The 17,500-nt window shown below is 54.2% G+C and overlaps 1 protein-coding gene across 1 annotated transcript in view; it reads right to left on the bottom strand.

Moving 5' to 3' along the window:
* efnb3b (ephrin-B3b) overlaps positions 1-17,500 on the bottom strand; it is a 60,729-nt gene that overhangs the window by 19 nt on the left and 43,210 nt on the right. The window contains exons 3-5 of the mRNA XM_060854564.1: positions 12,889-12,981; positions 10,449-10,553; positions 1-395 (exon numbers count right to left, since the gene is read on the bottom strand). The exon at positions 1-395 is cut by the window's left edge and continues 19 nt beyond it. Of these exons, the coding sequence (XP_060710547.1) occupies positions 1-395; positions 10,449-10,553; positions 12,889-12,981 (593 nt within the window). The remainder of the gene's footprint in view (positions 396-10,448; positions 10,554-12,888; positions 12,982-17,500) is intronic.

The following is a 17,500-nucleotide window of genomic DNA, read 5'->3' as shown; positions in this document are numbered from 1 at the left end:
CTTGTAGTAAATGTTGGCGGGGCTCTGAGGTGGCAGCTCTTGGACGATGTAGACAGGATGGCCGTAGTCACCGCTCACCTTCTCGTAGTGAGGGCAGAAGCTGCTGTCGGAAGTCCTGAGGGGGATGATGATGTCGCTGGGCTCGGAGCCTGACCCATTGTTGTTGCTGGCCGTGCCCCGTTTGGGGCTGGTCAGGGTGCTGAGGTGGAGGGACGGCCGATGCCCCTCAGCCGGTTTCGATCGCCGCCGTCGGTAACACAGCACGGCCACAACGGTCCCGGAGACCAGCAACAAGAACACAATCCCACCAGCCACTCCGGCAATCAGCGGGATGTTGGAGGTGGGCACCGCACTGTGCTCCTGGTCGTCCAGATCACTGGAGTTGGCAACCAACACTGCGGAGAGGGAAGGGAGGACCGCCATTAACAGCACAGCAGCATTGATCTGCCTCCTGTCCCATCCCGGCCCAGCGACTGGGGGATCCACAGCCTGAAACATGATACTTCGTCCAAACCCTAAACCCCATTCCCAATCACGACCCTAAACCCCATTCCAAATCACAAACCCAATCCCCAATCCCAAACCCCATCCCCAATCCCGATCCTAAACCCCATCCCCAATCCTGACCCTAAACCCCATCCCTAATCCTGACCCTAAACCCCATCCCTAATCCTGACCCTAATCCCCATCCCCAATCCCGACCCTAAACCCCATCCCCAATCCTGACCCTAAACCCCATCCCTAATCCTGACCCTAAACCCCATCCCTAATCCCGACCCTAAACCCCATCCCCAATCCTTACCCTAAACCCCATCCCTAATCCTGACCCTAAACCCCATTCCCAATCTCAAACCCCATCTCCAATCCCGACCCTAAACCCCATTCCCAATCCTGACCCTAATCCCCATCCCCAATTCCGACCCTAAACCTCATCTCCAATCCCGACCCTAATCACCATCCTCAATCCTGATCCTAAACCCCATCCCCAATCCTGATCCTAAACCCCATCCCCAATCCTGACCCTAAACCCCATCCCCAATCCCGACCCCAAACCCCATCCCCAATCCCGACCCCAATCCCCATCCCCAATCCCGACCCTAAACCCCATCCCCAATCCCGACCCCAAACCCCATCCCCAATTCCGACCCTAAACCCCATCCCCAATCCTGACCCCAAACCCTATCCCCAATCCCGACCCTAATCCCCATCCCCAATCCTGATCCCAAATCCCATCCCCAATCCTGACCCTAAACCCCATCCCTAATCCTGACCCTAAACCCCATTCCCAATCCTGACCCTAAACCCCATTTCCAATCCCAATGCTGACATCATCATCCGAGGAAAAAGACTCTCCCTGTCTCCCCTATCTAACCCTCTGACCATCTTGTATGTCTCTATCAAATCCCCCCTTCGCCTCCTCCTTTCCAATGAGAACAGACCCAAGTCTCTCAGCCTTTCCTCAGAAGAGCTTCCCTCCAGCCCAGGCAACATCCTGGGAAATCTCTGCACCTTTTCCAATGCTTCCGCATCCTTCCTGTAATGGGGCGACCAGAACTGGACACAATATTCCAAGTGTGGCCGCACTAGCGTTTTGTGTAGTTGCAGCATGATATTGGGGCTCCGGAACTCACTCCCTCTCCCTATGAAACCTAACACACCGTGTGCCTTCTTAACAGCACTATCCACCTGGGCGGCAACTCTTAGGGATCTATGTACATGGATCCCAAGATCCCTCTGCACATCCACACTACCAAGAATCTTCCCATTGGCCCAGTACTCTGCCTTCCTGTTATCCTTCCCAAAGTGCATCACCTCACATTTAGCTGCATTGAACTCCATTTGCCACCTCTCAGCCCAATTCTGCAGTTTAGCCAAGTCCCCTGCAACCTGTAACATTCTCCCACACTGTCCACTACTCCACCGACTTTAGTGTTGTCTGCAAATTTACTCACCCATCCACCTGTGTCTGCGTCTCAGTCATTTATAAAAATGACAAACAGCAGTGGTCCCAAAACAGATCCTTGTGGCACACCACTAGTAACCGGACTCCAGGCTGAATATTTTCCATCAACCACCACTCGCTGCCTTCTGTCAGAAAGCCAGTTTCTAATTCAAACTGCTAAATCACCCTCAATTCCATACCTCTGCATTTTTTCCAACAGCCTACCATGTGGAACCTTATCAAAGGCTTTACTGAAGTCCATGTATACCACATCAACTGCCCTACCCTCATCTACAAGCTTGGTCACCTTGTCAAAAAACTCAACGAGGTTTGTGAGACACGACCCTTGACGAAACCGTGTTGACTATCTGAAATCAAATTGTTGCTTGCTAGATGATTATAAATCTTATCTCTTATAATCCTTTCCAAAACCTTCCCTACAACAGAAGTAAGGCTCACTGGTCTATAATTCCCTGGGTCATCTCTGCTGCCCTTCTTGAACAAGGGCACAGCATTTACAATCCTCCAGTCCTCAGGTACTAAATCTGTAGACAATGACGACTCAAAATATCAAAGCCAAAGGCTCAGCTATCTCCTCCCTCACTTCCCAGAGAATCCTTGGATAGATCCCATCCGGCCCAGGGGACTTGTCTACTTTCACTCCTTCTAGACTTGAGAACACCTCTTTGTAACCAACCTCGATCCTTTCTAGTCTAATATCTCATACCTCATTCTTCTCCTCTACAATACTCTCCTTTTCCAAATGAAAACCGATGAGAAATGTTTGTTTAGCACCTCTCCGATCTCCACAGGATCCACACTCAACTCCCATTTCTGTCTTTGACTGGCCCTATTCCTACCCCAATCACCCTTTTATTCCTCACATACCTATCGAAAGCTTTAGGGTTCTCCTTTATTCCATTTGCTAAAGACTGCTCGTGCCCTCTCTTTGCTCTGCTTAACTCTCTCTTTAAATCCTTCCTAGCTGATCTGTAACTCTCCATCTGAACCATCTTGCCTCATCAACACATACGCCTCCTTCTCCTGCTAAACAAGAGATACAATTTCTGTAGTAAACCACAGTTCCCTTACCTTATCACTTCCTCCCTGCCTGACAGGGACATACCTATCAAGGACACACAATATCTGTTCCTTAAACCACATTTCCATTGTCCCCATCCCCTGCATTTTGCTATCCCATTCTATGCATCCTAATTCCTGCCTAATCGCATTATAATTGCCCCTCCCCCATCGATAACTCTTGACCTATGGCATGAACCTATCCCTTTCCATCGCTAAACTAAACATAACTGAATTACGGTCACTCTCTCCAAAGTGCTCACCTACAATTAAATCAAACACCTGGCCTGGTTCATTACCAAGCACCAGATCCAGTGTGGCCTTAACCTCTTGTCAGCCCTTCGACATACTGTGTCAGGAAACCCTCCTCTGCACATTGGACACAAACTGAGTCATAGAGATGTACAGACCCTTCAGTCCAACCCGTCCATGCTGACCAGATATCCCAACCCAATCTAGTCCCACCTGCCAGCGCCTGGCCCATATCCCTCCAAACCCTTCCTATTCATATACCCATCCAGGTGCCTTTTAAATGCTGTACCTGTACCAGCCTCCACCACATCCTCTGGCAGCTCATTCCATACACGTACCACCCTCTGGGTGAAAAGGTTGTCCCTTAGGTCTCTTTTATATCTTTCCCCTCTCACCCTAAACCTATGTCCCTCTAGTTCTGGACTCCCCAACACCAGGGAAAAGACTTTGTCTATTTATCCTATCCATGACTCTCATAATTTTGTAAACTTCTATAAGGTCACCCCCTCAGCCTCCGACGCTCCAGGGAAAACAGCCCCAGTCTGTTCAGCCTCTCCCTGTAGCTCAGATCCTCCAACCCTGGCAACATCGTTCGAAAACTTTTCTGAGCCTTTTCCAGTTTAATAATATCCTTCCTGTAGCAGGGAGGGTCTCAGCTGGGCCTGGCCTCACCTGGAGGGCCTCAGCTGGGCCTGGCCTCACCGGGAGGGCCTCAGCTGGGCCTGGCCTCACCGGGAGGGCCTCAGCTGGGCCTGGCCTCACCGGGACGGCCTCAGCTGGGCCTGGCCTCACCGGGACGGCCTCAGCTGGGCCTGGCCTCACCGGGACGGCCTCAGCTGGGCCTGGCCTCACCGGGACGGCCTCAGCTGGGCCTGGCCTCACCGGGACGGCCTCAGCTGGGCCTGGCCTCAGCTGGGCCTGGCCTCACAGGGCTGGCCTCAGCTGGGGCTGGCCTCACAGGGCCAATTTGAAACCCACAGGCTCAGGTATGAGGAACTGAGGTTGGAGGTAAATTAACCTATCGCTGAGCAAAGATTAACTGTTGAAATAACAGAACTCCCCAAACCAACAGACTGCCTGCGTAAAGATAATTAACTCCGTCTGCCAACTCTTCCTCTCTCCAGCTTCTCCTGTCCTGTGCTGTTCACTGATCTCCCCTGCCCTCTCCATCTCGCTTTCTCCCTTTGCGCAGTCTCTCACATTTCCTGCTTTCTTTTCAACTTCCCTCTCTCTCTCATCACCCCTCCCTCCTTGCCCCTTCTCTCTCCCCCCCCCCCCTTCTCTCTCTCTCTCTCTCTCCCCCCGTTCACCTTTCCCACCCCACTTCTATCGGTTTGGGAAGTTTCGGATCCAGGGTGGAAACCCCGTCTGATCTGTTTGCTCTCCGGCCCCCTCAGCCCCTGCATTGATTAGAAATCCATCCATCGCCGTTTGAAATAGGAGCCACTCCCAGCATCCCCCCTCCCAGTGCTGTTTATGGGGGGGGGGGGGACAGAGTTCTGGATTCCCCCTCATTCCCTCCACCCTCCCCCTACATCTGAGGAACTGTTCACTGACAACAGTAACAGGATGAGGCCATTCAGTCCATCAAGCCTGCCCACTGAAGGGTAACATTTCCACCCAGAGGGTGGTATGTGTATGGAATGAGCTGCCAGAGGATGTGGTGGAGGCTGGTACAATTACAACCTTTAAGAGGCATCTGGATGGGTATATGAATAGGAAGGGTTTGGAGGGATATGGGCCGGGTGCTGGCAGGTGGGACTAGATTAGATTAGATTCCCTACAGAGTGGAAACAGGCCTTTCGGCCCAACCAGTCCATACCGACCCTCCGAAGAGTAACCCACCCAGACCCATTCCCTCTGACTAATGCACCTAACACCACGGGCAATTTAGCATGGCCAATTCACCTGACCCGCACATCTTCGGATTGTGGGAGGAAACCCACGCAGACACAGGGAGAATGTGCAAACCCCACACAGACAGTCGCCTGAGGTTGGAATCGAACCTGGGACCCTGGTGCTGGGAGGCAGCACTGCTAACCGCTGAGCCACCGTGGTTGGGATATCAGGTCGGCATGGATGTGTTGGACCGAAGGGTCTGTTTCCTTGCTGTACGTCTCTATAATCGTAGCTGACTGAACAATTCAATGCCTTTTCCCCATCCCATCTCCATGACCCTGGCCACCAATGGTGATCAGAAATCTCTGCCTGAGATAGACACAGCTTCCACATTCTCGGGGGAGAATGATCTCTCCTGATCACGGAGCTCAGGGACATCCCGTGGGGTTGTCCGGAAATGTCCGACCCAGAGAAACAGCTGACCTGGGCATCCACTGTCCATGTCATGTCCGTTTTGATGGAAACACCCCTCATTCTGTGAAACTGGAGGGAACACCGGCTCAGTTTGTCCGATCTCTCTCCACGGGACAGTCCCACCATCCTGGGAACAGGAACCTTCCATGTGCCCCCTCTCCCTCCCCCCAGGGGGGCAATAATTTCTCTCTCTCTCGAAAGAGAGAAGGAGACCAGAACTAAACAGTGACCCTCCAGCTGGGGTCAAACCCAGCTCCTGTATCATCGAAGATTGGCGGGGTTCCTCCAGGACCCCGATCTCCTTGTGGTCAACGCTGGCTGTGATGGGTTGAGTTGGGATGGTGAGGTACGTTCCCCACCCCCCCACCCCGTACTGACTGCACCCCCACTGCCCTGTCCCCCGCCCTGACAGAGAAAATGTTTTTTCTCTCTCTCTCTCTCTCTCTCTCACACACACATCGTCAAACCTCTTCAGCATCACCATCAGCCCCTTTACGTTCCAAACCCCCCCATGTCCTCCTCCTCGGAATGCTCCAAGACCGTTCAGGTGGGTTTGTGTCCAACCCCCTCTGAGGTGTGGGCGGTGAGGAGGTCAGGGGACTGAACTCAGATCCTCAGGCTGGGGGGGTGGGTCTGGCCAGGACTTTCTACACCCCCCCACCTTTGGGACCTTGCTCCACCCCCTGATCTCCCCGGTTCGACCTCAGACAGACCTGTCACTACATGAGGTTAACAGCAATGGGTTGACAGACATTGTGGTGGTTGGAGGGTCAGTCCCCTCAGCTCCAGGCCATCTCTGCAGGAGTCCCTCAGGGGAGTGTCCTCAGCCCAACCACCTTCAGCTGCTTCCTCAATGACCTTCCATCCATCAGAAGGTCCGAAGTGGGGATCCTCACCGATGATTACACAGTGTTCAGCACCATCCACCCCGCTCCCTCAGAGACTGAAGCAGTTTAAATGCAGCAAGATCTGGACAATATCCAGGCTTGGGCTGACAAGGGGCAAGTAACATTCATATAGATATAGAAAGTTACATAGAAGGATACAGCGCAGTACAGGCCCTTCGGCCCTCGATGTTGCGCCGACCGAATCCTACCTAACCTATACTAGCCCAATAACTTCCAAATGCCTATCCAATGCCCGCTTAAATGACCATAAAGAAGGAGAGTTCACCACTGATACGGGCAGGGCATTCCATGAACTCACAACCCGCTGTGTGAAGAATCTACCCCTAACATCGGTCCTATACCTACCACCCCTTAATTTAAAGCTATGTCCCCTAGTAACACCTGACTCCATTAGCGGTAAAAGGTTCTTAGTATCTACCCTATCTAAACCCCTAATCATCTTATATACTTCTATCAGATCTCCCCTAAACCTTCTCTTCTCCAATGAGAACAGCCCCAAGTGCCTCAGCCTTTCCTCATAAGATTTTCCTACCATTCCAGGCAACATCCTGGTAAACCTCCTCTGCACTCGTTCTATAGCTTCCACATCCTTCCTATAGTATGGCGACCAAAACTGCACACAATACTCCAGATGAGGCCGCACCAGAGTCTTATACAACTGCAACATGACCTCAGGACTCCGGAACTCAATTCCTCTGCCAATAAAGCCCAGTACACCATATGCCTTCCTCACAGCACTATTTACCTGGGTGGCAACTTTCAGAGATCTGTGTACATGGACACCAAGATCCCTCTGCTCATCCACACTACCAAGTAGCCTACCATTAGCCCAGTAATCCATCATCTTGTTATTCCTACCAAAGTGAACGACTTCGCACTTAGCTACATTGAATTCCATTTGCCACATTTCCGCCCAGCTCTGCAACTTATCTATATCCCGCTGTAACCTACCACTTCCTTCCTCACTATCCACAACTCCACCGACTTTCGTGTCATCCGCAAACTTGCTTACCCAGCTTTCAAGTCCTTCCTCTAGATCATTTATAAAGATAACAAAAAGCAATGGTCCCAAAACAGATCCTTGTGGTACACCGCTAGTAACTGCGCTCCAAGATGAACATAATCCATCAACTACTACCCTCTGTCTCCTTCCAGCCAGCCAATTCCTAATCCAAACCTCTAATGTATCCTCAATGCCATACCTCCGAAGTTTTAGCATTAGCCTACCATGGGGAACCTTATCGAACGCCTTACTAAAATCCATATACACAACATCTACTGCTTTACCCTCATCCACTTCCTTGGTCACCTTCTCAAAGAACTCAATAAGGTTTGTGAGGCACGACCTGCCCTTCACAAAACCATGCTGGCTATCCCTGATCACGTTATTCCTACCCAGATGTTCATAAATCTTATCCCTTACCATTCTCTCTAAGACTTTGCCCACCACTGAAGTCAGACTCACTGGCCTATAGTTGCTAGGGCTATCCCTACTCCCTTTCTTGAACAACGGGACCACATTCGCTATCCTCCAGTCCTCTGGTACTATTCCTGTTGACAACGACGACATAAAAATCCAGGCCAATGGCTCTGCTATCTCCTCCCTAGCTTCCCATAGGATCCTGGGGTAAATGCCATCAGGCCCAGGAGACTTATCTATATTCATCCTTTCCAATATTCCCAAAACCTCTTCCCTGCATATTTCCAGGGCATCCATTCTAATTATTTGTGATTCCATATTCACATCAGCAACAGTGTCCTGTTCCTGAGTGAATACTGATGAAAAGTACTGATTTAATGTCTCTCCAATCTCCTCCGCCTCCACACACAACTTCCCACTACTATCCTTGACTGGACCGATACCTACCCTAGTCATCCTTTTATTCTTGACATACCTATAGAAAGCCTTTGGGTTTTCCCTAATCCTACCAGCTAAAGACTTTTCATGTCCCCTTCTCGCTTCTCTTAGCTCCCTCTTTAGCTCCTTCCTGACTACCTTATAACTCTCAATCGCCTCTACTGAACCTTCACGCCTCATCTTTACATATGCCGCCTTCTTCCCTTTCACAAGGGACTCCAATTCCTTACTAAACCACGGCTGCCTCACAAGGCCCTTTACACCATGCCTGACTGGTACATACCTATCGAGGACACGCAGTAGCTGCTCCTTGAACACTCCCCACATCTCATTAGTGTTCTTCTCTTGAAGCCTGTTTTTCCAATCCACACATCCTAAGTCATGCCTCACTGCATCATAATTTCCCTGCCCCCAGCTATAGCTCTTGCCCTGCGGCACACGATTATCCCTCTCCATCACTAAAGTAAAAGTCACCGAGTTGTGGTCACTGTCCCCGAAGTGCTCACCTACCTCCAAGTCTAACACCTGGCCTGGTTCATTACCTAGAACCAAATCCAATATAGCCTCCCCTCTTGTTGGCCTGTCGACATATTGTGTCAGGAAACCCTCCTGCACACATTGTACAAACACCGACCCATCTAATGAACTCGAGCTATAGCTCTCCCAGTCAATATCTGGGAAGTTAAAGTCCCCCATAACAACCACCCTGCTACCTTCACTCTTTTCCTGAATCATCCTCGCAATATTATCCTCTACTTCTCTAGGACTATTAGGAGGCCTGTAGAAAACACCTAACAGGGTGACCTCACCTTTCCTATTTCTAACCTCAGCCCAAACTACCTCAGATGGCAAGTCCTCTTCCATCGTCCATTCCACTGCTGTGATACTGTCTTTGACAAGTAATGCCACGCCTCCCCCTTTTTTACCCCCATGTCTGATCCTACTAAAACATTTGAACCCTGGAACGTGCAACAGCCATTCTTGTCCCTGTTCTACCCACGTCTCTGTAATGGCCACAACATCGAAGTCCCAGGTACCAACCCACGCTGCAAGTTCACCTACCTTATACCTTCACCCCACATAAATCCCAGGCTGTGATCATCTCCTACAGGAGACAATCTCACCACCACCCCCTTGACATTCAATGGTGTTCCCATCACTGAATCCCCCACTATCAACATCCTGGGGGTTACCATTGACCAGAAACTCAACTGGACTCCCCACAGCAACTCAGTGTCTACAGGAGCAGGGCAGGGGCTGGGAATCCTGCAGCGAGTAACTCCCCTCCTGACTCCCCCCAAAGCCTGTCCCACCATCTACAAGGCACAGGTCAGGAGGGGGAGGGAATACTCCCCACTTGCCCCTGGATGGGGGCAGCTCCAACAACACTCAAGAAGCTCAACACCATCCAGGGACAAAGCAGCCCCTGCTTTGACTGAGCTAAAAACCTGACGTTGGACGAGTCCCAGTGAATCCTCCTCTCTCTTTCCATCAGTGACCCTCAAATATTCCCAAAGTCCAAACCTTGTCAGGGAGAGACAATAACCCCCCCTCTCCAAACCCCCCCTCCCCCACCTTGTCAGGGAGTGACAATAACCCCCCCTCTCCAAACCCCCCCTCCTCCACCGTGTCAGGGAGTGACAATAACACCCCCCTCTCCAAACCCCCCCTCCCCCACCGTGTCAGGGAGTGACAATAACCCCCCCCTCTCCAAACCCCCCCTCCCCCACCTTGTCAGGGAGTGACAATGACCCCCTCTCTTCAACACCCCCTCCCCCACCTTGACCTCCCTCCAATCGGGGTCCCTCTGGTTCCTGCCCCCCCCCCGGGGTACAGACGTCTGGGTTCAATCTCCCCTTCACCTCCCGGCTCCTGGGGAGAGACCCCTCCCAGACGCCGCACCTTCCCGGACTCCCCTCGCCCCAGAGGGAGGGTGTCACAGTCACAGTGCTCCCACTAGGGACAGAGTGACCGGACACTCGGATTCTAACGGGGGACCCTCATTCTGAAGGGGCAGGAGTAACCGGGGTGGAGGGGAGTGGTGGTGGGAGAGATGGGGAACGCGTGGGGAGGGGGACGGGGGGGGGTCCCGTACCTGACGAGTTTCCGTGTTCCAGTCTGACAGTGGAGTCCAGGCCGTGATTCTGTCCAGAATCCAGACGGTCACCTTCACCTGACGGCCGGGGAGGGGCGTTCGGATCTACACCGGAGGGTGGGGGTTGGGGAGGAGGGGAGGGGGGGTGAAGTACAGAGAAAGAGACAGACAGATAGAGAGAGAGAGAGGGAAAGAGAGAGAGAGAGAGAGAGAGGGACAGAGAGAGACAGAGAGAGGGAAAGAAAGAGAGAGGGACAGAGAGAGAGAGAGAGAGACAGAGACAGGGAGAGGGACAGAGAGAGGGACAGAGAGAGGGACAGAGAGAGGGACAGAGAGAGGGACAGAGAGAGGGACAGAGAGAGAGAGACACACACACACACACACACAGAGGGAGAGAGAGAGACAGAGAGAGAGAGAGACCGACAGAGAGTGGGACAGAGAGAGAGGGAGAGAGAGAGAGAGTGGGGGCCGGGGGGTTGAGAGACAGAAATTATTAATTTGACTTCAGGGAGGGGTTTCTGTGACACGGGGAATCGTTGAGAGGTTGGGAATGGGGTGAAGGGTGGGGAATGGGAGGGTGAGGGTTAGGGTGAAGGGATGGGAGTGGTTGGAGTGAGGGAGAGGTGAGGGTGGTGGGTGAGGGTGAGGGTGAGAGTGAGGGTGAGGCTGAGGGAGAGGGCGAGGGCGAAGGGATGGGAGTGGCTGAAGTGAGGGTGGTGGGTGAGGGTGTGGGTATGGGAGAGGATGAGGGAGACACAGAGGGTGGGAGAGATGGAGAGTGTGAGTGTGAGGGTGAGGGTGAGTGTGGAGTGAGGGTGAGGGTGAGGGTGGAGTGAGGGGGAGGGTGGAGCGAGGGAGAGGTGAGGGTGAGGGTGGAGTCAGGGTGAGGGCGGAGTCAGGATGAGGGCGGAGTGTGAATGGGTGAGGGTAAGGGTGGAGTGAGGGTGAGGGTGGAGTGAGGGTGATGGTGGGGTGAGGGGTGGGGAGTGTGAGGGTCAGGGGACGTGGGGGGGTGGGGTGGTGGTGGCGGTGAGGATGATCTGCTCCAATCAGCTTCCTCCCTCACTGGGACAGTCTGTCCATGTGTGAGACAACAACAACAACAACAACAACAACAACAACAACAACAACAACAACAACAACCACAACCATTCACATTGCACCTTTTCAGATAGGGAGGGGGTGTAGGGGCTGGAGGGGGTTACAGAGATAGGGAGGGGGTGTAGGGGCTGGAGGGGGTTACAGAGATAGGGATGAGTATGATTCTGACTGACAAAGAGCATCAAACAGTCCACAGCCAATTCCCACAGAAATTACCAAAACACTGTCACACACAATCAAACCCAGCCCTCATGGTCAGTGCTGAGGGAGTGGGCACTGTCGGAGGGTCAGTGCTGAGGGAGTGGGCACTGTCGGAGAGTCAGTGCTGAGGGAGTGGGCACTGTCGGAGGGTCAGTGCTGAGGGAGTGCCGCACTGTCGGAGAGTCAGTGCTGAGGGAGTGGGCACCGTCAGAGGGTCAGCGCTGAGGGAGTGGGCACTGTCGGAGGGTCAGCGCTGAGGGAGTGGGCACTGTCGGAGGGTCAGTGCTGAGGGAGTGGGCACTGTCGGAGGGTCAGTGCTGAGGGAGCGCCGCACTGTCGGAGGGTCAGTACTGAGGGAGTGGGCACTGTCGGAGGGTCAGTGCTGAGGGAGTGCCGCACTGTCGGAGGGTCAGTGCTGAGGGAGTGGGCACTGTCGGAGGGTCAGTACTGAGGGAGTGGGCACTGTCGGAGGGTCAGTGCTGAGGGAGCGCCGCACTGTCGGAGGGTCAGTGCTGAGGGAGCGCCGCACTGTCGGAGGGTCAGTGCTGAGGGAGCGCCGCACTGTCGGAGGGTCAGTGCTGAGGGAGCGCCGCACTGTCGGAGGGTCAGTGCTGAGGGAGCGGGCACTGTCGGAGGGTCAGTGCTGAGGGAGTGGGCACTGTCGGAGGGTCAGTGCTGAGGGAGTGCCGCACTGTCGGAGGGTCAGTGCTGAGGGAGTGGGCACTGTCGGAGGGTCAGTGCTGAGGGAGTGCCGCACTGTCGGAGGGTCAGTGCTGAGGGAGTGGGCACTGTCGGAGGGTCAGTGCTGAGGGAGTGGGCACTGTCGGAGGGTCAGTGCTGAGGGAGTGGGCACTTGGGCTGCACTGTTGGCTCGATGTGGGACAGGACGTGTCTGGGGAATAGACAAAGGCAGAGGGAGGTGGTCACTTCCTGTGAAAGCCGGAGGGTTCAGAACCCCCCCTCACTCTCACCCAGGGAGTAGGGGGAGAGTATGTAATGGTCTCGGTGACAGATTGGGGGGAGGGGGGATTCCCGAGGGGTGGGGGGATGGGATCCCGTTGGCGTGGGGGTGTGGGTGTGGGTGGGTGTGGGGATGTGGGGATGTGGGGGTGTGGGGGGGTGGGGGGGTGGGACCTACCTTGACCGACCTTGAGGGTGACCTTCATGTTTTTGGTGGAGCAGGCCCCTCCCTGTCTGTTCTCGAGGCCCTCCGCACTCCCCTCGGACGTGGCTGTCAGAGGGAATGGACACAACATCAGGACTGAGACGGGCCGAACGTCCCCAACACCACCCCGCCCCCACAAACACCCTCACTCACCCCCCTAGTACCACCCTCACTCCCCACCCACACCCTCACCCTCACTCCCCACCTCAACACCCACCCACTTCCTCCCCCCACATACCACCCTGTCTCGTCCCCCCAGTACAATACACCCTCAGTCCCCACCCCTCACCACCCCCAGTCCCACCCTCACTCTACACCCCCTGGTACCACTGTCACCCTCACTCCCCCAACACTGGTACACAGAGAATCTATTGGGGATGTATGTGGACTGTCCCCCAGTGAGGGTCTGTGTGTCTGTGTGTGTGTGTGTGTGTGATGGGGGGGGGCGGACTGTCCCCCAGTGTGGGTCTGTGTGTGTGTGATGGGGGGGGGCGGACTGTCCCCCAGTGTGGGTCTGTGTGTCTGTGTGTGTGTGTGTGTGTGTGATGGGGGGGGGGGGGGGAAGAAGGGAACTGTCCCCCACTGAGAGTCATTGTGTGTGTGTCTGTGTGTGGAACTGTACCCCAGGGAGTGTCTGTGTGTGAGGGTGGGTGGGTGTGTGTGTGTGAGGGGGGGTGGGTACTGTACCCCAGGGAGTGTGTGTGTGTGGTGTGTGTGGGGTGTGTGTCTGTGTCTGTGTGTGTGAGTGGGAGGGTACTGTACCCCAGGGAGTGTCTGTGTCTGTGTGTGTGTGGGGGGTGTGTGTGTGTGGGGGGTGTGTGTGTGTGGGGGGGGTGTGTGTGGGGTACTGTACCCCAGGGAGTGTCTGGGTGTGGGGTAAGCGATGACCCTTCTCTCCCGGAGTAGATGGCTGGGGCAGTGAGTATCACGGCCAGTTCAGTTCCTGTTCCCCTGTGCTGGCTGTGAACCCGGGAGGGGGGGGTGGGGGTGGAGGGGGTGATGTGAAACATGGGTTCTCCCCCCGAGCAGTACCCTCAGTGCCCGAGCTCGGGACAATCATTCCGGGGTGTGCTGGAGTGACGGCTGACACTGACTGTTCCAGAGAGAGCCGTTTGGAACAGGCCGCCTGGTCCCGATGGCCAGGTGTGAGAGAGCCCCACGCCCACTCCCTCCTCGATTTCCCTGCCTTCCCACTGCTCCTAACCCTCGCCCGTCCCTCACCCTTCACGGCTCACCCTCTCTATCTCGCTGCTCGGATTTCACCTCCAGCTGGGAGTTAATCCGGTGAGGAATTCTGATCTCCTTCTGTGTTGATGAGAAGCTCTGGCTGATATTGAAGTCTCCAGCAGGTATTTGTGACAATAAACTGCATTCCACAAGCACCGCTCTCAGGGCGTGTGACAGAGCGTCATGCTTCGAGTGACCCCAGGGTGAGATGGAGTCAGGGCTCTATCCCTGTCTCCGCTCTCCTGGGTCACGCTGCCTGTAATCTCCCTGTCTCTGTCCAGAAACACTGCCTCATCCCAAGGGACACTGGGGACGATGGTTCTGAAGTTGGGATTCGGAATAACCCTCAGACATCATCGTGGATTCCAGCATCTAAACGGACGGGGCAACAGATCCCAGGATCCCTTCAGATCATGAGGGATCGGGAAGGGGGGCGATCCACAACATAAAACCGCAGGCAAGGTGGACAGGAAATGTCACACACTGTCAGACAGACGGACAGACAGACAGACAGACGGACAGATGGCACAGCCCTGGGCCATCATTAACAGGAGCGTCACTGAGAAATCCCAGCAGGATTTCGGCAGGAATCTCTCTCTTCAGGGAGTGCGGGTGGATGAAGAGATGGGGGACTTGCTTCCACAGCCTGGATATTACCCAGATATTGTGGCCCGTACACCCCCTCCCTATCTCTGTAACCCCCTGCAGCCCCTACACCCCCTCCCTATCTCTGTAACCCCCTCCAGCCCCTACACCCCCTCCCTATCTCTGTAACCCCCTGCAGCCCCTACACCCCCTCCCTATCTCTGTAACCCCCTCCAGCCCCTACACCCCCTCCCTATCTCTGTAACCCCCTCCAATTCCAGCCTCTTGACCATTCCCGATTCCCATCGCTCCCCCATTGATGGAAGTGCCTTCAGTTTCCTGAGCCCTGAGCTCTGGGACTATCTCCCTAAATACTCCCGTCTCTCTCTGTGTCTCTGTCTGTCTGTCTCTCTTTGTCTCTGTCTCTGTCTCTCCCTCACTGTCTCTCACCGTCTCTCTCTCTCACTGTCTCTGTGTCTCACTGTCTCTGTCACAGTCTCTCTCTCTCTCTCTCACTGTCTGTCTTTCTCACTGTCTCTGTCTCTTTGTCTCTATCTCTCTCACTGACTCTCTCTGTCTGTCTCTGTCTCTGTCTGTCTCTCTCTGTCTCTCTGTGTGTCTCTCTCTGTTGCCTTGTTAAAGCTGACTGCCCACCCTGACTATTTCCTCCCATGTTTCGCTGTTAAGTTTCCTATCGTTTCTATGTAGTCTTGTATTCTGTGATGGGATGTGGGCCCACCCATTATTGCCCGTCCCTAGTTGCCTCTGAGAGGGTGCTGCTGAGCTGCCTTCTTGCACTGTTGGGGGGTATGGGGCGGGAGACGGTGGTGTGAGGGACGGCAGGGTTTGGGGACATCCTGGCGGAGCTGGGCACTGCAGATTCTAGAGATTACAGTCTACGTCAGAGTGATGCTGGAAAAGCGCAGCAGGTCTGGCAGCATCCGAGGATCAGGAACGCCGACATTTCGGGATTCATCAGGAACATAGGCCTTTGGGAACATCCTGCTAAGTTACAGTTGGTGTTTCAGTACAAACCCCTGAGGGTGTGTCTCAGACAGAATCTCTGGGTCCCAATCCGGAAATCCAATAGGCAGCAACTGGAACACAGTGGGATTTCCCTGGTTTGGGGAGTGGTGAAATGATTGAGTCAGTGCTGAAGACGGGGTGTGACCAGCGATGGGTCACTGCTCCGTGTCACTTTGGAGCAGAATATCAGAGGCATGGTTTGTCAGTTTGTGGATGTCACCAGGAATGGTGGTGGACTGGACAGCGAAGATGGATATCTGAGATTATCAAGGGATCGTGATCAGAGGGGCCAATGGGCCGAGGAGTGGCAGATGGAGTTTAATTTGGAGAAATGCGAGGTGCTGCATTTTGGGAAAACACAGGGGCCAGGAGTTTTACAGTTACCGGTTGGGCCCTGGGGAGAGTTGTCGAGCACAGAGCCCTCGGGGGTTCAGGTATATATTCACTGAAAATGTGTTGCTGGAAAAACGTAGCAGGTCAGGCAGCATCCAAGGAACAGGAAATTCAACGTTTCGGGCATAAACCTTTCTTCAGGAAACGTCGACTCTCCTGCTCCTTGGATGCTGCCTGACCTGCTGTGCTTTTCCAGCAACACATTTTCAGCTCTGATCTCCAACATCTGCAGTCCTCACTTTCTCCTCCATATTCACTGAAAGTTAATCACAGGTAGTTGAGGTGGGGGGGGGGGGGTGAGGTTAAGGAGGGGTTTAGGACCCTTGCCTTCATTGCTCAGATCTTTGAGTAAAGGAGTTGGGACGTTATGTTGGGGTTGTACAGGACACCGGTGAGGCCTGTTCTGGAGAACGGTGCCCAGTCTGGTGTTCCTGTTATAGGGAGGTATTATTAAATTGGAAAGGGTTCAGAAAAGATTTACAAGGATGTTGCCAGGGTTGGAGGGTCTGAGCTACAGGGAGAGGCTGAACAGGCTGCGGCTGTTTTCCCTGGAACGTCAGAGGCTGAGGGGTGATCTTATAGAGGTTTATAAAATCATGAGGAACATGGATAGGCAAAGTCTTTTCCTTGGGGTGGGGATTTCAAGATGAGGGGACACAGGTTTACAGTGTGGGAGAGATTTAAATAAATACGAGGGGTAACATTTTTATACAGAAGGTGGTTTGTGTGTGGAATATACATCCTGAGGAAGTGGTGGGTGTGGGGACAGTTACAACGTCAAAGGGGCATTTGGATAAGGACAGGAATAGGGAAGGTTTGGAGGGAGATGGGCCAGGAGTAGGCAGGGTGGGAATGGTTTAGTTTGGGATTGTGGGACCGTGTTTCTGTGCTGGGTGACTCGATGACAGGCAGAGGGATGAACGCAGAATGACAAGGTGTGGTCCTCGGAGGGAGAAGATGGTGTCCTGCCTGGGAACGTCAACTCCAATCCCTCTCGAGGGGAGGTGGGCACAGATCAGAACGACACATCTGTCCTTAAAGCCTGCCTTCACTCAGCCAGGGGGCAGGGAGAGTGAGGGGGGGAGAGGGAGAGTGAGGGGGAGAGGGAGAGTGAGGGGGGGAGAGGGAGAGTGAGGGGGGGAGAGGGAGAGTGAGGGGGGGAGAGGGAGAGTGAGGGGGGGCAGGGAGAGTGAGGGGGAGGGTCAGGGAGAATGAGGAGGGGAGTGGGAGAGTGAGGAGGGGGCAGGGAGAGTGAGGGGGGGAGAGGAAGAGTGAGGGGGGGAGAGGAAGAGTGAGGGGAGGGAGAGGGAGAGTGAGGGGGGGCAGGGAGAGTGAGGGGAGGGAGAGGGAGAGT

This window comes from Hemiscyllium ocellatum, chromosome 44 (assembly GCF_020745735.1).
Source record: "Hemiscyllium ocellatum isolate sHemOce1 chromosome 44, sHemOce1.pat.X.cur, whole genome shotgun sequence".
Classification (NCBI taxonomy): Eukaryota; Metazoa; Chordata; class Chondrichthyes; order Orectolobiformes; family Hemiscylliidae; genus Hemiscyllium; species Hemiscyllium ocellatum.
Note: the sequence above shows the minus strand (reverse complement) of the source record. Positions and strands in the feature narration are given on the sequence as shown.